The sequence below is a fragment of the Bos indicus genome, chromosome 10 (assembly GCF_029378745.1).
Source record: "Bos indicus isolate NIAB-ARS_2022 breed Sahiwal x Tharparkar chromosome 10, NIAB-ARS_B.indTharparkar_mat_pri_1.0, whole genome shotgun sequence".
NCBI classification, from domain to species: domain Eukaryota; kingdom Metazoa; phylum Chordata; class Mammalia; order Artiodactyla; family Bovidae; genus Bos; species Bos indicus.
In genome coordinates, this window is record NC_091769.1 from 77636328 (window position 1) to 77660081 (window position 23754).

Below are 23754 nucleotides of genomic sequence, written 5' to 3' on the forward strand. Positions count from 1 at the left end.
TGGGAATTGTCTCTCCTTAAGTGAAAAGTTTTTAAAAGCCAAGAATATGACTCTGCTCTCTAATTTTGTTACTGTTGTTATTCTTAGTTTTCTGAATTCTTTCATCAAAGCTTTTTCTCAAAGCCAGGTTTGTCCTAAAAGCTTCATAAATTGAAGAAAACAAGCTTTAGGATTTAGTCTGAAATTTAGAGGCAGTGTTTTTCAAGAACATCCACTAAGTTTTGAAAGCTATGCAGTGAGTCACACTCCAGACTATTTTACCAAATACTCTAACCTTGTTCTGTGTTACTGGAAGTTGTGTATACCCTAACCATCTACTATGTCGTTTATTTTCATAGTTAACGAAACAATCTTAAATCTGAAGCAAAGAAATTACATTTGGAGAAATAACAGCAGTTGACAGCTCACTCAGTTGCAGATGGGCAAAATATCAGAAGGGTTTTGTTTTTTTTAATACTGCCCATGAACTGAAATGGACTGGAATGGGTGAATTTAACTCAGATGACCATTATATCTACTACTGTGGGCAGGAACCCCACAGAAGAAATAGAGTAGCCATCATGGTCAACAAAAGAGTCCAAAATGCAGTACTTGGATGCAGTCTCAAAAACGACAGAATGATCTCTGTTCGTTTCCAAGGCAAACCATTCAATATCACAGTAATCCAAGTCTATGCCCCAACCAGTAACGCTGAAGAAGCTGAAGCTGAATGGTTCTATGAAGACCTACAAGACCTTTTAGAACTAACACCCAAAAAAGATGTCCTTTTCATTATAGGGGACTGGAATGCAAAAGTAGGAAGTCAAGAAACACATGGAGTAACAGGCAAATTTGGCCTTGGAATACGGAATGAAGCAGGGCAAAGACTAATAGAGTTTTTCCAAGAAAATGCACTGGTCATAACAAACACCCTCTTCCAACAACACAAGAGAAGACTCTATACATGGACATCACCAGATAGTCAACACCGAAATCAAATTGATTATATTCTTTGCAGCCAAAGATGGAGAAGCTCTATACAGTCAGCAAAAACAAGACCAGGAGCTGACTGTGGCTCAGACCATGAACTCCTTATTGCCAAATTCAGACTGAAATTGAAGAAAGTAGGGAAGACCACTAGACCATTCAGGTATGGCCTAAATCAAATCCCTTATGATTATACAGTGGAAGTGAGAAATAGATTTAAGGGCCTAGATCTGTTAGATAGAGTGCCTGATGAATTATGGAATGAGGTTCGTGACATTGTACAGGAGACAGGGATCAAGACCATCCCCATGGAAAAGAAATGCAACAAAGCAAAATGGCTGTCTGGGGAGGCCTTACAAATAGCTGTGAAAAGAAGAGAAGCGAAAAGCAAAGGAGAAAAGGAAAGATATAAGCATCTGAATGCAGAGTTCCAAAGAATAGCAAGAAGAGATAAGAAAGCCTTCTTCAGCGATCAGTGCAAAGAAATAGAGGAAAACAACAGAATGGGAAAGACTAGAGATCTCTTCAAGAAAATTAGAGATACCAAGGGGACATTTCACGCAAAGATGGGCTCAATAAAGGACAGAAATGGTATGGACCTAACAGAAGGAGAAGATATTAAGAAGAGGTGGCAAGAATACACAGAAGAACTGTACAAAAAAGCTCTTCACGACCCAGATAATCACGATGGTATGATCACTCACCTAGAGCCAGATATCCTGGAATGTGAAGTCAAGTGGGCCTTAGAAAACATCACTACGAACAAAGCTAGTGGAGGTGATAGAATTCCAGTTGAGCTATTCCAAATCCTGAAAGATGATGCTGTGAAAGTGCTGCACTCAATATGCCAGCAAATTTGGAAAACTCAGCAGTGGCCACAGGACTGGAAAAGGTCAGTTTTCATTCCAATCCCAAAGAAAGGCAATGCCAAAGAGTGCTCAAACTACCGCACAATTGCACTCATCTCACACGCTAGTAAAGTAATGCTCAAAATTCTCGAAGCCAGGCTTCAGCAATATGTGAACCGTGAACTTCCTGATGTTCAAGCTGGTTTTAGAAAAGGTAGAGGAACCAGAGATCAAATTGCCAACATCCGCTGGATCATGGAAAGAGCAAGAGAGTTCCAGAAAAACATCTATTTCTGCTTTATTGACTATGCCAAAGCCTTTGACTGTGTGGATCACAACAAACTGTGGAAAATTCTGAAAGAGATGGGAATACCAGACCACCTGATCTGCCTCTTGAGAAATTTGTATGCAGGTCAGGAAGCAACAGTTAGAACTGGACATGGAACAACAGACTGGTTCCAAATAGGAAAAGGAGTTCGTCAAGGCTGTATATTGTCACCCTGTTTATTTAACTTATATGCAGAGTACATCATGAGAAACGCTGGACTGGAAGAAACACAAGCTGGAATCAAGATTGCTGGGAGAAATATCAATAACCTCAGATATGCAGATGACAGCACCCTTATGGCAGAAAGGGAAGAGGAACTAAAAAGCCTCTTGATGAAAGTGAAAGTGGAGAGTGAAAAAGTTGGCTTAAAGCTCAGCATTCAGAAAACGAAGATCATGGCATCTAGTCCCATCACTTCATGGGAAATGGATGGGGAAACAGTGGAAACAGTGTCAGACTTTATTTTTATGGGCTCCAAAATCACTGCAGATGGTGACTGAAGCCATGAAATTAAAAGACGCTTACTCCTTGGAAGGAAAGTAATGACTAACCTAGATAGCATATTCAAAAGCAGAGACATTACTTTGCCAACAAAGGTCCGTCTAGTCAAGGCTATGGTTTTTCCTGTGGTCATGTATGGATGTGAGAGTTGGACTGTGAAGAAAGCTGAGCGCCGAAGAATTGATGCTTTTGAACTGTGGTGTTGGAGAAGACTCTTGAGAGTCCCTTGGATAGCAAGGAGATCCAACCAGTCCATTCTAAAGGAGATGAGCCCTGGGATTTCTTTGGAAGGAATGATGCCAAAGCTGAAACTCCAGTCCTTTGGCCACCTCATGCGAAGAGTTGACTCATTGGAAAAGACTCTTATGCTGGGAGGGATTGGGGGCAGGAGGAGAAGGAGACGACAGAGGATGAGATGGCTGGATGGCATCACTGACTCGATGGACGTGAGTCTCAGTGAACTCTGGGAGTTGGTGATGGACAGGGAGGCCTGGCATGCTGCGATTCATGGGATCACAAAGAGTCGGACACGACTGAGCGACTGATCTGATCTGATCAAGTTTTAGAACTTGGAATCTCATTTACAAAAATGGTTGTAGATGTCCATTTTAAAGACTGTAAGTAATCGACATTTTTTTAAGGAGCAGTCAATATTTGTTCAGTAGTTTCTCAGTCATTAAAATCACCATAGGACAAAATTTTTCCCCATAGGACACTTCCTGTGTGGCACTTAATGCGACATTCTTGTGGCATTTTCTGTTGTTTCATTCCAAATCACACACAATACAACTGGCTTCGTTACACTTTGCATCAGATTTTGAAAAGCCCAGAAGGAGAAGCCAGACACTGATTTTATTTCCAGACAGACAGCTCTGGATAGGGATCTCCATTGAGGTGTGGTTATGAAATAGCAGCAGATACTGTCCTCTCACTGAAGAGCAAAATAGAGCAGTTTACAGTAAAAATGTACAGATACCCCAGCCTCACACAGAGACACGAGCCCACTTCCAACTTTTCACACTTGGGAGATCTTTCTGGCCCTGTCTATTTTGACAAAAAACCAGTATCCCATCTGCTCTCAGAAAGATTTGGAGGTTCATGCAAAGCTCAGCTGGCTGTTAGGGACAAAATTCAGACTTTCCTTCCTTTTTAAATTTTTTTCTTAATCCAGTCATATCTATGTTTTATCCCTTGGCAGGATTTTTGCTTTTACTCATAACTGTGTGCTTGCTGCTAAGTCGCTTCAGTCATATCCGACTCTGTGCGACCCCAGAGACGGCAGCCCACCAGGCTTCCCTGTCCCTGGGATTCTCCAGGCAAGAACACTGGAGTGGGTCGCCATTTCCTTCTCCAATGCATGAAAGGGAAAAATGAAAGTGAAGTTGCTCAGTCGTGTCCGACTCTAGCGACCCCATGGACTGCAGCCCACCAGGCTCCTCTGTCCATGGGATTTTCCAGGCAAGAGTACTAGAGTGGGAACTGTGTGCTTAGTAGAGTTCTAAAAACAATAGAGTGACACGTCAGCAGTGAGTGAAATAAGGCATTCTGCATGTGGCCATCCGCTGCTTTGCAAACCATAGAGACTGCTCCTCTCAATCATGCTACCTGTCAAGTATCAAAGATGAGTATTGACATCAGCTGGAAGGCATCATTTACCTGCTATGTGATTTGGGTTTGTAACGCCCAGAGAGGACGCCTGGAGTGATTAAATGCAAACATTGACACTATAGTCAGCTTTCTAACTCTTTACAGTAAATTGCTCCCTGGTTAACATAGAGAAAAAATTTAATTACTCGGAATATTCTATACGGATCTTAAGGATTAATATCACCAGTGGTCTTGCATCTCAGCTGCTGGACTGGTATTATACATGGAGCAGTATTCATTCAGAAGGTATTTATTAAATAGCTACTTTGAGGCAGGCACTATTCTAGGTTCTTATCCTAACACTCTAAGGCAGTTGAGTGTGTGGTTTAGAGACAGAGTCCTAATTACATTTCTGCCATTTCAGTCAGTTCAGTTCAGTCTCTCAGTCTTTGCGACCCCATGGACTGCAGCATGCCAGGCTTCCCTGTCCATCACCAACTCCCGGAGCTTACTCAGACTCATGTCTGTTGAGTCGGTGATGCCATCCAACCATCTCATTCTCTGTTGTCCCCTTCTCCTCCGGCCTTCAATCTTCCCCAGCATCAGGGTCTTTTCCAATGAGTCAGTTCTTCATGTCAGGTGGCCAAAGTATTCTGCCATTTACTAACCCCTTTATTCATTTTGTTTAATTTTTGAAAATTTTTGGAAATATTAGTATAGTTTCTTCAGCTATAAAACATAAATAATAATAGTAACCAAGTCATAGGGTTGTTGTGAGAGTTAAATGAGTTGAGAAAAAGTGTGTGTACAAGCCCAGCTATTAGAACAGTGGTCAGTAGGCTCATCTGCTCTCATTATTGCCATTATTATAAGAAGGAGCCTTTTATTGGCCCACCTCTGTATCTGAAAGCTCTACCATTTGTAATTTCTTTGGCTTAAGAAAGTATGTATGTTATCCATCAGGTTAATACATCAACAACTATTGATTGCTGTTGTTGTTGTTCGGACACCAAGTCAGGACCGACTCTGCAACTCTGTGGACTGCATTATGCCAGGCTCCTCTGTCCTCCACTATCTCCTGGAATTTACTCAAATTCATGTCCTTTAAGTTAATGATGCTGTCTGACCATCTAATTCCTCTGTCACCCCCTTCTCCTTTTGCCTTCAGTCTTTCCCAGCATCAGGGTCTTTTCCAGTGAGGTGGCTCTGCATCAGGTGGCCAAAGTATCAGAGCAACTATTGCTACCAAACATAAACTGATCATTAGGAATACCCTCAAAAGAAAGCACGTTCCTAAGGGTGTGGGACTGAAGGCAGTGTTGTTTTTATGAGAATGAGAAGTTAATTAGTGAAAGGGGAAGACACATCAGGGTCCATTGCCATGATGGACATTGTGGTCATCCCAAGGCAGTATAAGATCTAGCATCCCTGACTAGGGATAATTGAAAAGGGGGTGGAGGGGCCCTGAAAATACAACTCAGGTTTTCCCAAGGCCTGCCTTGGCCTTACGCTATCTAAAATGTGAGCATGGGGAATAGGATCTGCAAGAAAACACATGCTTAGCAGTTAACAAGTATACACATTCTGCCTAGGTTCAAAACCTGAATATGCCACTTAATAATAGTATAACTCTGGCCATTTTCCTTAACTGATCTTTGACATCCATAAAACAAACATGATAGAATATTATGGGACTCCTGACAATTAAATTAGACCTTGGAAGCAATGCCCGACAGAAAAACTAAGTAAAACTCAGTAAATATTAACCTCTGTCATTGTTACTGTACTTTGCTACTATTGGGGCTGCTTTAATTATTTAGGTTCTTTCCAAAGTCTTCACTGGATTTTGCGTACCCTATATGGGCCTCTGACTAAATATGAAGTTCAAGTTCAAAATCTTTTTTGCTTCATTTTGTTATAGTTTGAGTATTCTACCAGTGATGTCAGTCATACTGTGACATTCCCGATATAAAATTAGTTTGTTGACAAAGTAGCAGATTTGAAAGCAAACTTACTCTCTTGGTTCTATGTCTAGTTGAAATCCTAGCACTAGAATTAGTCCCTATCTGCAAAATTAAAAATACTATCTAAACTTCAGTTTTATTTGCAAATTACATTTGGCATTTAAGAAGTGCCCCTCCAGTTCCTGAAATTCGGATTTTTTTAAAGACTTAAGTTGATCATTAACCTAATTAGATTCTATTTACTCATAACACTTAAGAATTCAGTTTTGATACTGTGAATGCCAAAGTTTTTAAGGACTACTGGGTACCTTAAATTACTCCACTGAGAAGATTAAGAGTTATTATTAGCATCATTTTAAATATGTCCAAAAGTATTGATATAGGGACAATAAAACCAGAGAAGGCAATGGCACCCCACTCCAGTACTCTTGCCTGGAAAATCCCATGGACAGAGGAGCCTGGTGGGCTGCAGTCCACGGGGTCACTAAGAGTTAGGCACAACTGAGCGACTTCCCTTTCACTTTTCACTTTCATGCATTGGAGAAGGAAATGGCAACCCACTCCAGTGTTCTTGCCTGGAGAATCCCAGGGACCGGGGAGCCTGGTGGGCTGCCGTCTATGGGGTCGCACAGAGTCGGACACAACTGAAGCGACTTAGCAGCAGCAGCAGCAGCAGTAGCAGGGGCAATAAACCTTCATTAACTGAGATAACTACAAGTGGAGATGCAGAAAAATTTGACTTCAGTTGAGTCCTCTGTTCATAGTATATAGTGGAAGAATTTTCTAAGTAAAATAGTATTCTCTTTTGTTTTCACTTATTCTTAAGTTTCTGAAACCCATTTACTAGATAATGAATATATTTGTTAGTTGTTTAAAATGTTATACCTCCATTAAGATCGTTTACCTTTGTTAGCAAGTCTAAAGTTCAAGGACTGTGTAATTTCAGCTGCCATCCAGTGAGAATGGTAGGTGTTCTTTGGACAGAGGAATCTTTTAAGTAGCCTTAAATGCATCAGGTAGATGCACCTTCCCCAAAGCTAGTTCATCTTGTTTCAATCTAGACTGCTGCTATCTACACATCACACACAAAACTCTTCAGAACAGAAGTGGCAGATATGTTTTAGCTCATTTGGCAATAGTTGATTGTCAGTAATTACATGAGTTTCTGAGACCAGATCTAAATTAGCGGAAAAGAGTATGTGATTTATTAACACTGAATGAAAGAAAGGGAGCAGCAGCATTTGTGTAAAGTATTTATAATCCTGAATCTTAAAGTTCACCAAGGGCACAGACTATGTTATTTTTGCCCAGCACTCTGTGGCTCTTGATAAGTGTTTATTCTCAAAATACTTTGCACTACATGTACATATCCTTTTTTTTCTCTGCCGGATCCTAATTGTAATTGTCTTTTATGTTTAGAAAAAAGATACAGGCAAAGAAATGAAGAATGACTTTGTACCATCATCTGAGAGCAAATGGACTTTGACTAGAATCTACTCATTCTCTCAGCCCTGGTCCTAGTTTAGTCCCTGTCTCTTTGGCAAGGGCTCTCAGAGTGCTACGAAGGCGATCTCACATGTACTAACAGATTTTTTTTCATGCTTTCCCAAGGTCTGTCGAGTTGCTTATGAGATCATGCAGACGCTGCATCCCGATGCCTCTGCAAACTTCCATTCTTTGGATGACATCTACTATTTTGGAGGCCAAAATGCCCACAACCAGATTGCTATTTATCCTCACGAACCTCGAACTGCGGATGAAATCCCCATGGAACCTGGAGATATCATTGGCGTGGCTGGAAATCACTGGGATGGCTATTCTAAAGGTGTCAACAGAAAACTGGGAAGGACGGGCCTGTATCCCTCCTACAAAGTTCAAGAGAAGATAGAAACGGTCAAGTACCCCACGTACCCTGAGGCTGAGAAATAAAGCTTAGATGGACCAGAAAGACCACCAAACTCAGTTCAAACCATTTGAGCCAAACAGTACATGAAGAAGGCCCCGACCTAACAGCCCGTGGTTAAAATTAGTCAACATCTTCAGCATCAGGAGCAGCTGGGATCTGACAGATGCTTCATTGGTGGAATTGCTCTTTAACAAGGGCTACAATGCCCGTAAACCCATGCACAGTCCAATAATGTACTCACGTATAACATGCAAACAGATTGTTTTCTACGTTACCCCTTCTTTCAAGACTATGTCCCCATGAAACAAACACTGCCACATTGTGTAATTTAAGTGACACAGACATTTTGTGTGAGACTTCAAACATGGTGCCTATACCTGAGAGACTTGTGTGACCAAATGAGATGACTTGAATAGTTCCCTCTTGTGGGGAGCTTGATTCTTAGCCAGTGGTGGTATTGTAACCACTGAATTCACTCCAGTCAACAGAATTCAGAATGAGAATGGATGTTTTTGTCTGGAATTTTTTTTTTTTTTTTAAGTAATTGCACCGGTTCATCCACCTCATCATTAATAAGTGAAGGATACAACAGAAATTAAAATATTCACACTCCATTAGGAACTTTTGTAAAACAATGCCATGAACAGATTCTTTAGTACTCAATGTTTCTGGACATTCTCTTTGATAACAAAAAATAAATTTTAAAAAGAGGAATTTTGTGGAGTTTCTAGAATTTTATATCAGATGATGATGTAGCCAGCATTATAATGGAAAATGATGATAAAAAGAGGAGTTTGACGATTTTTCTGCTTTACTTTTTTATTTTTCTGTTTTGGATTGAATGGCTTAGCTCAGAGAGTCGTTGGTCCATTTGAACACTGAACACTGAGTGTAGTTGGTGCACGTTACAGAGTTGCTCAGAACACTCTTTGGGAGTTTTTATTTTACTGTGAATATTTTGGACCTTGTTTATTTGTTTTAATTAATCAAATAATCGTACTCCTTGCCGTCAGAGGAACTATCCCCTCCATTTCCGAACTAATAATTTCAGGCTTGTTCTTTCTTATTGGGGCTGTTGTCACTTTTTGTGAGTTGAGTCCTGTTATTTCAGCCAAGAAATGATTTTGTACCCTTTGCTATCATGTCCTGCTTTTGAGAGTACCAGGAATCTGTGGTGTTGGGAAGCTGGCTCTGTTTCTGAAATGCGTGTCCAACAGTGTATAGAGTTTGGTGAACAAAGTAGAGGGGAACCGGTATGAGACCAAAAATGAACCTGGGATTATCTCATCCAGGTATTTCTTTTTAGTAATTCTACATCAGAATCACTTCAAAAGACAAGACTTTGATACCCCCTACGCTTTCTCTCTGAACGTCACTTTTCTCCTTATAAGATCACTTCCTCTTTTCAGCGGTCTGCCTCTTTATAGATGCCTGGAAGGAGTATTTCATAGCATCGTTTTACCTTCTGAAAGAAAATTTTGATCCATATAGGAACCAGTATCAGGCCTGGTATTAAATTTTAGGAATTCTAGACAAAAAAATCCTGTCCTTCATGTCATCTCTAAATGAAAATGCCTGTGTATAAAATATCCCCACCAAACTTCCCTAAATTCTTCGTACTTTTCCAGTCAAGTCTCCCAGATCTAACTGTTTAGTATTAGTAAGCAATTTTCAATTTAGTTTTGGTACAAGTAAGTCATTTGAGACAAAAATTTCCAGCTGAACAGAGGTACTTTGAAATGCGAGTTATTTTCTAATTCTCATCTCACTTGTCATCAGAGCATCAGTAACCATGGGTTTTTATTTCCTCTGCTGAGATATCTTGTTTTTATTCATTGTGAGCTCATTTTCTTCTGCTTCTTTGAACATAGTTGTTACAATTGCTTTAAAACCCTTTTCTGCTAAGTCTAATACCTAATTAATCTCAAAGTTGGTCTCTATTTGTCTTTTCTCTAGAGAAAGAATCACATTTTTCTGGTTATTCAAATATTAAGTAAATTTAGATTGTATCTTGAATATTGTAAGTGTTTATGTTGTAGATTCTGTTATATTCCTCTGAAAAACATGGATGTTTTTGTTTGTGCAGACATTTAACTTCATTGGACTCAAACTGTAAACGGTGTCTTGGGCAACAGCACAGAATCTAAATTATTTTATCTTTACCTGGAGTCTGCCCCATACATATATGGTTTAGGAGTCAACTAGAGATGAGGGTAGATTTTACACATAGAATTTGAAGCCCTTTCTTTGGCTTTCTGTATTCTGAGATTTCCATCCTCACTTTCCAGCAGCTGTCATGGCTCTGATTCTGTGACGTCCTCTGCTTCTTCAGCCAGAAAGATGGCAGTTTTCTATCCACCTAAAAGCCATAAAAATGGAAAACTCATCTTGTACCTTTCCCTTCTTCCAAGTTCCAGTCTCTTTCCAGAGTTCGTCTGCTACTTCAGTGACTTTGAGTAGCTTTTTCGTATTTTGTCAAATGTTGATCATTGTTATCCATTGGAAGATCTGTTCAGTAGGTGCTAAAACTTTGTCATACAGGAAGTGAAACTCCGAAGCAGAGATTTAAAATGAAAAAGTATGGTGGGGGATGGAAGAGTCTCTGTTTAGATTCTGACCTTAATAGCTTTAAGCAGGAAGAAAAACAAAACTACCAAATTGTTTAACCTGCGGGTGTGAATGGCTAATGAATACCGCTGACCACTTCCTTCTGAATAGCTTTTCTTAGCCACGTTTTTGCAAATCATCAAGTACATGCCATACTGGCTGCCCTGTTGGGACGACTGACATTTCTTCATCACTGTTGTAATTTCTCCATGAAAATCTGGTTCTTTAAAAGTCTGCATGGTTTTGGATCAAGTGGCCAAGGCAAAGATTTGGGTCTTTTCCTTGTTACTAGACCCGTTTCTGAAAGAGCCTTACCTAGAACAAAGTTATTAGCCTGGTCTCATTGAATTTGGATACCAGCGAAATGCACACTAAAGACAAAACAGTTAACAAAAGTTCTTCCTGGTCCTGCCACTCAAGTCTGATTTAGTGCTGAGCTGAACTTAAAGAGACCATGCCTGTTGTCCAAGTGCTCTCAGCCCTCTTCCAGGATTTCTTTGTGTCCCAAGTGAATGAGACTCGTTGCTTCCCTCTCTGATCTTTAGGTTTTGTCCTATCATATAGAGCGTAGCCTGTTGAGAACATGAATGGCCTCAGCTTCTGAGGGGCTTGAGAGTTTATAAGAGAAAAAGCACATCTAAAAAGCTATCTCACGGAGTGATTATTGTCATCATCTTTTAGTTAGAATGCAATCACTGTGTATTCTTTAAGCAGGAAAAGTATTGGGGTCTAAATGGTGCCTCTAAAAGAATGTCCTCTGTCTCAGTGAAAATAAATCTCTTTTACTTGAGGTGCAGCAGACATGTCCTCTTTGACCACAGCCAACTGCCTGATACTTCATTTGTTCTCCTGGGAGGCTGTACAATAGCCAGGATCAATAGTCTGTACAGAATAGTTGTGTGGCTTGGGAACTTGGCAATAACACCCTAATTTATGCCAGATGCAGACTCTGGGTAATTTTTTAAATGCAGTGCCCAGAAGGAAGCACGAAGGAGAAGTTGCCTTGGCGATTACTGGTTCTTGACAGCAGTCTCTGTCTTGGAAACAGGAAGAAGCTGTTCCAGGATCCTTGGCAGGGCAGACGCAGGCCACGGCAAGTTCTTTGGCTTCAACTTTCACTGACGTTATGCATGTTTGAAGTTGCCCTTCAACAGTACATTCATTTTTGGTTCCTTCATACAAGTCAGAATCTCTGAGTACCTAATCAGCTGTTCAGCCTTGCCATCTGCAGTCCAGTTAAGTTGCCACCTGCTTTTTCCTCTCCTTATTCTTAAGACAATCTTGAGTTTGTCTGTCTACAGAAAATGATCTCATGTGAGTGGTTCCTTTGTTATTGTTCCATTGTTCATGCAGTTCCTATGCTAATTACTTAGACTATAGTTTTGTCATTGGCGTCTCCCAGATAACAAGGGAACATCAGCCCTCTTGGACAATTTGAGGTAATATAGGCCTGAATCTGAGATATAATGGTGCTGTTAATACTGTGTATTCGTGGGCATTTAACTTAAGCTAAACATTTCAAAGGTTTTTTAACAAATCAGTGTCCTTATACTCAAGGGGAATGTGGCCAGGGCATCCTTTGCTTAAAAACGATGTCAATCAGAACAGAACCTGCACTTTTTTAAAAAGCAGTGTATCGAAGGTCATGGCCATAACCATTTGATGTTTTGGGAAGAGAGCCAGGAAGAGAGTTCAGAGCTCCTGCTGACCTGTCATCTGTAACTGTAACCTCTCCTCCTTTTTTGAGTCAGTGTCCTGTGGAGGCTGTTGTTCCCTAACTGCCTGTGTGGGTAGAGAAAAGGCCATTAACCAAGAAAAAGCAGCATGTTTGTTTACTGCCCAGCTGGGCATGAGAGCATCTGGTGGAGGCTGGGAATGTGCACTGCTTTGTACAGAGAGCACAGATAGTTTGGACTGTGGGTGTGGTCAGCAGTCTGAGGAATACTGGGACTTGGGGTTTCTGGCTAGTCTTAAGCTCCCTAGTGGATTGCAGCCCCTAAGAATTTTCTGCCCAGCACAGAAAATGAAGGGAAGTTAAGTGTGTGCAAAGTCAGAAGACCAGTTCTCCATTTTGTTTCTCCCTGTCATAGTGCCTACGAGCTGATACGTTCCTGTACCTCAGATTCTCTAGAGGAAAGACCAGTAATACTGAAAATCTCTGAACTGGGGTTGAGAACAACTGGCCTTCCATTTTGTCTCTGCCATTGAATGTCACATCATTCTCAGAGTTCCATTTTCTTCATCTGTGAACAGAATTGTTTGGATTTAATCAGAGTTTGTAAATGTTACTGTCTGTTTGGGTTCCATGTGTCTAAATTGGGTAGCTACTACTCAGCCTCAGCAGATTATTGTGCTAAGGCATAATGTGGCCAGGTTCTTGCTTTTCAAGAGAAGCCAAATCTATTTTTATACAAAAATTTCAAATACTAGTATCTAATTAAAAAAATGTAAGACACTAAAGAGTATAGAAGAGACATCAGTGGCTACTTTGAGTCCCTGGTCCACTAGTTTACCATGTCTGGGCTAGATGTGGAAAGTGCTCATGTCAGGACTCTGTCTCTGGAAAGGACTGCTCAGATGGCTAACAGCTGTACAGTGCTTTCACGTTCAGTTGCTGTGTATGTCCTAATTCTTGGGCAGTGTTTGCTCGGCTGGCTCTCGTCCTGGGCTCAGAAGTAACTTAACGTGCTGAAGACAGCTGTTGCTGTGATAGCTCAAACCCTGGGTCCCTCTCAGACTTGGTCTTGAGGGTCCTCACTGGCTGTGTTCCAGCTGCCCTGACCACCGGTCTTGCTTTCCTGCAGTCAGGCTCACAGACCAGCGATGACTCCATAGCCCATCAGCTGAGCCGCCACCTCAGGGAGTCCCTGCCGTTCTTCTCCATTACATCCAAACATCAGGATGTCAGAGCATGCCTCAAGTCTCTGCTTCACGGTGTAGAGAGGTTGGGAACTTGTCAATAACACCCTAATCTATGCCGGATGCAGACTCTGGGGTATTTTTACGGGGATTTTTGGTAGTCTAAGAAAGTATGGTGAACTAAGAGGTGGTAAATGCTTGAAAATGAGCAGATATTTTTGTTTTTAAAAACGAGAAGAGAGATTACCACCATACACATTGATAAATTTGACAAGTCCTAAGGAAGGCTTCAAACTAGATTATTAAAAAGTTAACAGTGATAACTATGTAAAAACCAGACGTATCAGACTAATCCTATTTCTTACTTTGCATACACTTTGGAGTAATGAGCATTACAATAATAGCTAACATTTATTGAGCACTTGCTGTGTACCTGGGGTTTCTCCAGGTACTTAACTTATGGTCACCATAATCATAAAGTAGGTACTATCATTACTCCATTTTATTAACTAGGAAACTGAAGCTTTGCCTGTGACAGAGCCAGGATGCAAATGCAGAATGCCTGCTTTTAACCACTCAAGGAATGCTGTGTTGCTGCATACTGTCTCTAGGATTTCAGCTTGGCAGTAACTGTTATTGTGGACAAAGTAGAGCAGCTGAGGCTACATGAGCATTTATGCAAAAGGTTTGATTAACTCAGTGTCTGCTGGTTTGTCATAGAGCTCTAGGCTGACTTGTTCACATAGTTTATTAATGCTTTGAGAAAGGACAGTGATGGGAACAATGTGATGTAGTTAAAAGTATGAGTTCTGTCGATTTTTTGGGTTCAAATCCTGGGTTCTCTACCTGTTGGCACTGTGACCTTGAACAAGTAACTTTACTGTGCCTTTGCTTAACCATCTATTAAATGAAAATACTACTAGTACATAACTACTTCATAAAGTTTTTCTGAGGGTTAAACAAGTTAACACATGAAAATCTCTCAGCTTGTGCCTGGCACAAAGCTCAACAAATGTGAGCTATTACCACTATTCTTTTTGCATTATTAATCATAAGTTTTAGTGACTAAAAACTGAGACAATAGCAAATTATATTGTTTGGGAGAATTAAGGTCCCTAAAAGTTGCTTAAAAATTGAAATTAAAAGGTAAATCTAGCATATACTCAGGGCTGAGAATCACTGCTTTGAATAATAAATGCTAGAGCACTTAACATACTCTATGGGCTTCCCTGGTGGCTTAGATAGTAAAGAATCTGCCTGAAATGCAGGAGACCCAAGTTTACTCCCTGGGTCTGGAAGATCCCCTGGAGAAGGGAATGGGTACCCACTCCACTATTCTTGCCATTCATAGACAGAGCAGCCTAGCAAGTCACAACGAATGGGACACAACTGAGCAACTAACACTTTCGCTTTTAACTTAGTGTACAGCTTACAAACATGGTTTATCCTTAGATCTAGAAGGTCAGTTGTGCTTCAGGTCAGCCTGTTGGAGATGTAACTAAAGACTTAGAGAATTTAGTTGCTAATAAAAGTGCTGTGACACCACTTCCCACTCTACCCTACCTCTCAAAAACAGAAGTCTCCAGAAGGAAGGTATTGGAATCTTGAATGTCACTTTGAATCCTGCGCTGGGTACTCCATGGTAGCATGCTGAGGTGCTGTGAGGCTGCTGTGTGAAGCGGCAGGTAGACTTTTTCATGTGACTGCAAAGTGCAGAAGCAGCAATATTAGAGTAGCTCAACACATGAAAGAACTTTATGATAAATTGTGCTGTTGATCATGACACAAGCTAATTTAGATGACAGTTCCCTGTCCTTTCAGGGGCGTCCAAGCAGAACTGAATGCTGAAGGGAACTTCAAGCATGTAACAGGGGTTAGATAATCTCCAAGTTCCTTCCGGCCCTAAATTTCTAAAATGGTCATTGATTTATAGTCACATTGTAGGGACTGAAATTCCATCCGGGTCATAAGTGGTGCCAGCCTGAAGTTGCCTGGTTAGAAGACTGGACGGCTTAATCTGGTAGCAAAGAACAAGGGCCTATCTATTTGCTAGACCAGCTGACTGGGTCTTTTTCTGGATCTCAGTTACAATCAAGAGACAACTTCTTATGTAACACAACAGGCTTTGTAAATCTATCTGTTTAAATTTAGAAACTCCTCTTTTGTTTGTTTTCTTTCCTACCTTTGTTTGCTAGTAAAGCTTCTTTCATAGAATCACAGCTTTATTTTCATCTTAAGTCAAGGGAAGAGAAATTTGTAGAAACAAAAGCCAAAAGAACTGGGAAGTCAAGTGTTTCCTTGGAGGCCAAGAGTGGAGGTGACATCCCCCTCTGGACTAGATCTGACTTTTCCTTCCATTCAAGAAAACGAGTGTGAGTCCCTTCTGACCTACCTCATTATTTTAAAGTAATATCCATAAACACTGGTAACTGTGCAGACACCTAACAACTGATCACCATATACAGGTGGGTGACCACACAAGGATAAGGACATGTGTGTGTTCAAGTTAAAGAAGGAGTTTGAAATCGGATAACTCTAGTTTCACGTCCTGGCTTCACATCTGTTGAGGACACATCTGTTGATCTGTTCAGGTAATTGATGCTTTTGAACTGTGGTGTTGGAGAAGACTCTTGAGCGTCCCTTGGACTGCAAGGAGATCCAACCAGTCCATTCTAAAGGAGATCAGCCCTGGGTGTTCTTTGGAAGGAATGATGCTAAAGCTGAAACTCCAGTACTTTGGCCACCTCATGTGAAGAGTTGACTCATTGGAAAAGACTGATGCTGGGAGGAATTGGGGGCAGGAGGAGAAGGGGACGACAGAGGATGAGATGGCTGGATGGCATCACTGACTCGATGGACGTGAGTCTGAGTGAACTCCGGGAGTTGGTGATGGACAGGGAGGCCTGGAGAGCTGCGATTCATGGGGTCGCAAGGAGTCGGACACGACTGAGCGACTGAACTGAACTGAATGCTCTTTCAAGAAATTCTCACTGATAATTCAGATAACCAGAGTTCTATAAGTCAGTAATTGGCAAGCTATAGCCTCAAGCCTGTTTTTTTCTAAGTAGAATTTTACTGTAACCCAGACACACCTGTTTATTTACATATTGTTTATGTCTGCTTTCAAAGACTACAAGAGCAAAGTGTAGTAGTTCTGACAAAGACTGATTGTGTGGCCCACAAGGCTAAAACAGTTACTGTCTGACCTTTTACAGAAAAAGTTTGTTGACCCCTGCTCTAAGCAGTCCTGTCTTTTAGCTTCAAGTTGATAATCCAGGGGAGCTCAATATTCCAAAATACTGTTTGAGTCATCAGAGGAAAATCTGATTGTGGAAGTAGTATAGTGTGTGTATATGTGTGCTCAGTTGTATCTGACTCTTGGCAACTCCATGGACTGTAGCCCACCAGGCTCCTCTGCCTGTGGAATTTTCCAGGCAAAATACTGGTGCAGATTGCCATTTCCTCCTCCAGGAGATCTTTCCAACCCAGATCAAACCCACATCTCCTGCATCTCCTGCATCTCCTGCATTGGCAGGTGGGTTCTTTACCACTCACTACCTGGGAAGCTGTGGGAGTAGTATATTAGACCCTCCACTAATCTATAAGATGTGTGCTAAGTCACTTCAGTGGTGTCCGACTCTTTGTGACCCCGTGGACTGTAGCCTACCAGGCTCCTCTGTCCACAGGGATTCTCCAAGCAAGAATACTGGAGTGGGTTGCCATGCCTCCTCCAGAGTATCTTCCTGACCCAGGGATTGAACCTGAGTCCTTTACATCTCCTGCATTGCAGGCGGATTCTTCACCACTAGCACCACCTGAGAAGCCCTTGTGCAAATTAATGAAGGTGCTCCCGTAGACAGTTATTGTAATGTATTTATTTGTATAACAAAACTCTTACCGCTATCTGCCAGGAAAATTATGTAAGGCTACAAATCTGCAGTGTCTGCAATATGCATCTCGCTCCCTCTGTATAGCCATAAGCAGCAGTCCCAGTGCCAGATGGAAAGGAAACTCTGCTTGTAGTCAACAGACCTGGGTTCTGCCCCTAGCTCAGGACCTAACCTGCTGATCCCCTAGGCAAGCTGCATAATCTGTCTAGGCCTCGATTTTCTTACCTTTAAAATGTAGGTAAGTTAGTTAGCTGTTGGTCGTTGTTCTGCGAAAATAAGAAGAGTAGACATGAATTTGCTTTGTAAAGGCTTACAGCTCTGCAAAATCGATCTCTAGTCATTTTTTTTTTTTTTGGACAGCTAGTATAGTTCTAGAACTATGATAAGTGACTATGAAATTAGTTTAAAGAACTTACAGTCTTACCTGGAAAGCCGTACACATGTGAACTTCACTGGAAAGTTACAACCTAATATAAAAGGTTATGTACATTTGAATAATTAGAGCACGGGTAACTTAGTGGTCCTTGGCGTTTACTGGCCTCCTGCTATGTGGGACTGAGCCCTTAACCTGCTTTATCTCACATGCGTGATCATCACAGCTATGTGGGTCTAAGCCCTTAACATGCTTTATCTCACACACGTGATCGTCACAGCTATGTGGGACTAAGCCCTTAACCTGCTTTATCTCACACGCGTGATCGTCACATTAGCCATGAGTGGTTGGTGTTATTATCCTTGTTTTTAAAGAAAAGGAAAAATAATAACTAGCATTTATTATTCATTTACTATATTCCAGACACTATTCTAGTACTTTATGTATTTTATTTCATCCTCACATTACCCTATATGTACTATTATTCACATATGAGGAAACATTCAGAGATTAAATCAATGCTTTCCAATATTTTTAAGATATTCAGTGGAGGATTGGGAAAGCTATATGATATAGTAATTCATTGCTCACTGGCAGAGGGTACTGGGTATAAGTAGTGTGCAGTAAAATAACAATTTCCATATTCAAGAAATATCACAAGGAGCTGTATCAATATTGGTTAAATGTAACTTATAAATTGTTGAATAGTTTTTTTAAATGGTTTAAGTGTTTTATAATTATAAGAAAACTTAACAACTGACAGCATTTTGTGGTACTCCTACAACCTGGCAAACTGAGATTTTTGTTTTCGTATTGTTTTCTTTACAAAGCAAGTGACTGGTGGGGTGGCTAGGTAGGACCAAGTCTTGAATCCAGGGCCAACTCTTCAGTCTGTTCTTCTAGGCTCTGTGCAATCTTGCCCTTCTTCTGTGAAGAGCCAAACTGTGAGACCCAGACCCCATTTATCCTTAGCATATTTGATTATTGGATAGTTTGATCATCCAGGCTTGCACTAAGGGGAAGCTTATAATGAACCATGGTCTTTAATGAACATAAATTTCCCCTACCAAGTTCTCCCTGATGGCTTTGGAACTAGCGTTCCATACTTCTTTCTATTCACTCTCTGTGTTAGTTGCTCAATCGTGTCCGACTCTGTGACCTCAAGAACTGTAGCCCACCAGGCTTCTCTGTCCGTGGAATTCCCCAGGCAAGAATACTGGAGTGGATTGCTATTCCCTTCTCCAGAGGATCTTCCCGACCCAGGGATCGAACCCTGGTCTCCTTCATTGCAGGTAGATTCTTTACCGTTTGAGCTACAGGGAAGTCCATATCTCTATTCATATCCCAAGCAGGAAATAGATGGGCATGTGACACAAGGGAGGATGCTGGGAGGTGACGGGCAGCAGACTGCCCCTGTGCTCTGGAGGCTCCTGCTGGGTTCAGTCTTGCTTTTGCCTCTGCTTGTCTGCGCCCACTGGAGGGCGAGTCCTTGCAGAGTGGGATTCCCAGCTCAGCCCTCTGCGCTCACACGGAGATGCTGGATTATAATAAAAGACTATTTTAACTCTCACTTACTCAGCATCTCCATGCAGAAAGAACTCTGGATGTGATTCTGTCTGCCTTCTGTGCTTCACAAGATACACCTCTGAGCAGAAACAGTCTTCCCAGATGTGCTCCACAGTCTCATGCAGATGACAGTTCTGTGGCTGAAGATGATGTTGGAATTTACATATATATATGGAAACGTTGATTTAATGTGAAGCTTGATATTGCATGTGTGTGTGTGAGTCACTCAGTTGTGTCCGACTCTCTGCAACCCCATTAACTGTAGCCTGCCAGGCTCCTCCGTCCATGGAATTCTCCAGGCAAGAATACTGGAGTGGGTAGCCATGCCCTTCTCCAGGGGATCTTCCCAACCCAGGGATTGAACCCAGGTTTCCTGCATGGCAGGCAGATTCTTTACAGTCTGAGCCACCAGGGATGCTCTTGATATTGAATGTAGGTTTTACCTAATGATGGTTTGTCTAATTTCCAAGCCTACTTGCTTTTGAACTTCATTCTCCAGCCTTCTGCACAGTAGGAGAGCTGAAGGAGGTGGAAGATAAGGTTGGTATTTTATTCCTGGCTTTGTCTGGCATGCTGAATGACTGGTGTACAGGCAATGATATGTGGCAGGACATCTGGGGCAAGGTTAGTGACCCATTAAGGTGTCCTGAGCTCTGATTAGAGAGAGCTTGGAGCCAGCAGAGCTGTCAACACTCAGTATCTTTTTGATTAAGATTCTGCCTCTTAACCCCTGGAGGCCACTTATCCTTCCCACCTCCAAGAAAAGATAGAGTTAAAGCCTGAGGTCATTGCTTAGTGGAAGCCCCAGGAGCTGATTTGGCCAGAAAGGGCCTCTCTTAGCCTCTCTCGGCAGCCACTCCATGATCAGACTCCCCTACTGACAGGTGAGCTCATGGCCCTTGATTTACAGAGCTCCTAAGCGACAATGGCTCTCAGAGGAGCAGCTTCTCAAGGAAGAGGGAAGATGCTTATGGAAAACCACTGGTGAGGCAAGGAGGTCAGGGGAAATAAGCTTATTAGTTATTGTGGTCACTTTGCCTGTTTCAAGGGTGATTTTTTTTTTTTTTTTTTTGAGCCCATGCTAGAGGATGTATCCTCCCAAGTAAAGAGTCCTGTTTTCTATTATTGTGATTCAGTCTAGCTTATCTCAATAAGCTTTAGTCTGTAAGCTCCTCACTCAGCTGCAGCTTCTTAAAGGCAAAAACTGTATCTTATTCATTATCATATTCCTAGTGCATGCATGGTGACTGGCACATAGTAAGTGCTTGAAAATGTACTATGCTGAAATTATAGATTTAATGAAGCACTATCCTGGATTTGCTTTAAAGTAATACAGGAGGAAGGGAGAATCGGGTGGGAGTATAGATAAAACAAGACTGGTCGTGAGATGAAAGCTGTTTAAGCTGAGTGGTCGTGGGGCTTTGTTATACTATTCTCTCCAGTTTTGTTCAGTGTTTTCCATATGAAAACTTTTTATGAATATCTGAATTAAATATAAAAATTGCTGAAAAATGAAGCAAAGACTGGCCCGGCGCTCTCCTAACATCTCATCTTTTTCCAAGCCTAGCTTGCCTGCCTTGCTAAATTCCACTTTGCAGGCAGGCCATGTGACTTAGGTTCTGGCCAATAGAATGTAAAGGCCCTTCCAAGTGTGAGCCTAATCCTGCCCATCCTCTAGGCTCTCTGTCATCCCTAGCCTCCAGGCTGGATGCAAGTTAGTGAAGAACTCTGGCTCCTAAGCAACGATGGAGTCTAGGTGAGTGAGCCTGGACCTCTGAGTGACTTCATGGAGCAAAACCACCTCCCACACACTGCTGATGAACCTGCGGTAGACTGTGATGTGACTGAGAGATACGCCTTTATCGTGCTTTAAAAAGTATATATATACAGCTTTGAATTGCCATTAATCTGGCCAGCCAGGTTAGCTATTTTAGACATAGAAGGGAGGGCTTTTAGTTATTGGGCCTTTTAGCTTTGATGATAACATTTACTGTTTACCATTATATGCCAGGTATTATTTTAAGTGCTTTATATGTATTAACTCACTTATTCCATGAAACAACCCTATAAAGGAGAAACTAGTATTCCCATTTGTAGAGGAGGGAACTGAAAGAATGAGTAACTTGCCTACGTCAAACAAATTATGTAACAAAGCCAAGATTCAAATTCAGGTCTGACTCTCAAGCTCTGTCTCTGTACCAGCCTGTAATACTGCCTAAATATTTTGGACCTCCCCATGGGGAATGAATACTGGCATGAAGTATTAATCATTTCTGAGCAGCATGATGTATCACCAATAGAAGCAGTGCCAGACCCTCATTCTGGGAAAGAGTACGCAGAACAGAAAAGAACCAAAGTCTGCTCTTCCCCTGCCCTTCTAAATGGTGTCCTGATGGGCAGAATTTAATGATGGGATCCTTGATCATCTGGAATAAAACCAAGTGTGAGGGTTTCACTCACTCCAGATTGCTCCGAGATAATTACCTTCCGTCTCCTCTCAACCTTCACCTCTCCTGTATTTTCCACGAGGAGAACATGTCTGCCATTTGCTCCACCCATAAGCCCTACTTGCCCCACAGGCCCCACCTGGCCCACCCTTTGTGACTCTCTCTCTCTTTGATCCCAACCCAGAACCTATGTCTGTCCTCCTTCCCAGGCTGTTCAGGGCATATGTTGGGGCAGAGAATCGTTAATGCTCATTAAACCTCCAAATGACAGTAGTAACTCATAACTGCCTTGCTTCCTGACCTCAGCTGCCTGCTGAAGATGCTGCCAGTCCTCAACAGCCAGCAGAGCTGAGAAGGGGGTACCATCAAGCTGGGTAGGACAGGGGTTTTAAACTGCATTTTATGGAGAGGCTTTAGGAGTCACCTAAGAACATAGGAGAAGATACAGAGAATACTAAATGAGTGGGTATCCCCTAACTAAATGAGAGGTACCCCTAACAGCTTCTATCACAGCAATTTCACTTTGTCTGCTCATGTGAGATTGCATGGAGAGAATTGTTCCACTCTGGAAATAGGAAAAAAAAAAAAAAATCCTTGGACGTTCCTTGAGTTGCCAAACCTTTGAGCCCATCTTTCATTTTGTGCCTCTCAGGTCCCACCATTCCTGCCCACCAGGAACAGAAGTGGAAAGAAGCCCAGCTGACTGTCCCAGTTCCACTCTCTAGGCTCTGGATCCAAGGGAAATTACAGCAAAACAGAGCTCATGGGTGGAGAAAGGGGCCATGGGTTGCTACTCCCCCTACAAGTCCCACAGTTCTGAGTCTTACAATGCCTTGCATAGAGGAGGTGCTTAGTGAACATGAGAAGAATAGATGGATGGTTTGATCTTCGTTGGTCAGGGTGTAGTTCCAGTGGGAGGATAGGAAATTGGTCTTGATATCAGAATGGTCACAATATTTATTCTGCAAGATTCAGAGAGGCAATTTGGCATAGACATTAAGAATGTAGAATCTAAAATAAGACCATGTGCTAAGTCACTTCAGTCGTGTCCTCCTGACTCTTTGTGACCCTATGGAATGTAGCCCGCCAGGCTCCTCTAAGATTCTCCAGGCAGGAATACTAGAGTGGGTTACCATACCCTCCTCCAGGGGATCTTCCCGACCCAGAAATCAAACCTGCATCTCCTAAGTCTCCTGCATTGCATTGGCAAGCAGTCTCATTACCACTAGTGCCACCTGGGAAGCAAAATAAGATCCCCTGGCTTCAAGTCCTGCCACTTTGAAACTGCGTGGCCTTATCCTTGTAAAATAGGAATATTATTTCCCTCGTTAGGCTGTTATGAGGCTTAAATGAGTTAGTATGTGTAAAGCACTCGGCACCCGACATGGTAGTGCTCAGCGAACACTGATAGACATGAGCTCTCATCATTGTTGTTACCCTGATCAAATGCCTCCTGATTCTCCTAAGCAAAATTCAGTATTCTCTGGACTTCCGAAGCACTTTGCTCAGATCTCTGGGGAAACTGTCAGGATTTTTTTCCCCAAGCTCTGAATCACATTCGATGGTAGGGACAATAAAGCAGATTCTTTGAAGTCAGGATACATAAATAAGTGAAACCCTTACTCCCTCTATAGCTATTGTGGTTATGTATCTGTCTCTTCCTCCCTACCTCTGGCTCCTCTGGGATAGAGTCCACATTTTTATCCATCTTTGTAACCAAGGGCTGGGGGTTGCTTGAAAGGATGAGCAGGCTTGGTTCTGTCTGGACTTGGCAGTGGCCTCCTGGCTTTCTTACCTATCTCATTTCGCAGAGGCTCAGCTCCTCTCTTTGTCCCAAGATAGGGTTGAGGTTAAGCATCTGGGGCGCCTCTTCTGGGCTTGACTGTGAGGTTTGGGAATTGAGAGCAGAGGA

At 41.9% G+C, this 23754-nt stretch overlaps 1 protein-coding gene across 23 annotated transcripts in view; it reads left to right on the forward strand.

Moving 5' to 3' along the window:
- The window catches only part of FUT8 (fucosyltransferase 8), a 332165-nt gene extending 323351 nt beyond the window's left edge, over positions 1–8814 (forward strand). For all 23 annotated transcript variants that reach the window (XM_070797716.1, XM_070797721.1, XM_070797729.1 and 20 more), the window contains one exon: positions 7806–8814. In XM_070797716.1, the coding sequence (XP_070653817.1) occupies positions 7806–8123 (318 nt within the window). In that variant the 3' untranslated portion in view covers positions 8124–8814. The remainder of the gene's footprint in view (positions 1–7805) is intronic.
- Positions 8815–23754: the final 14940 nt, after the last annotated feature.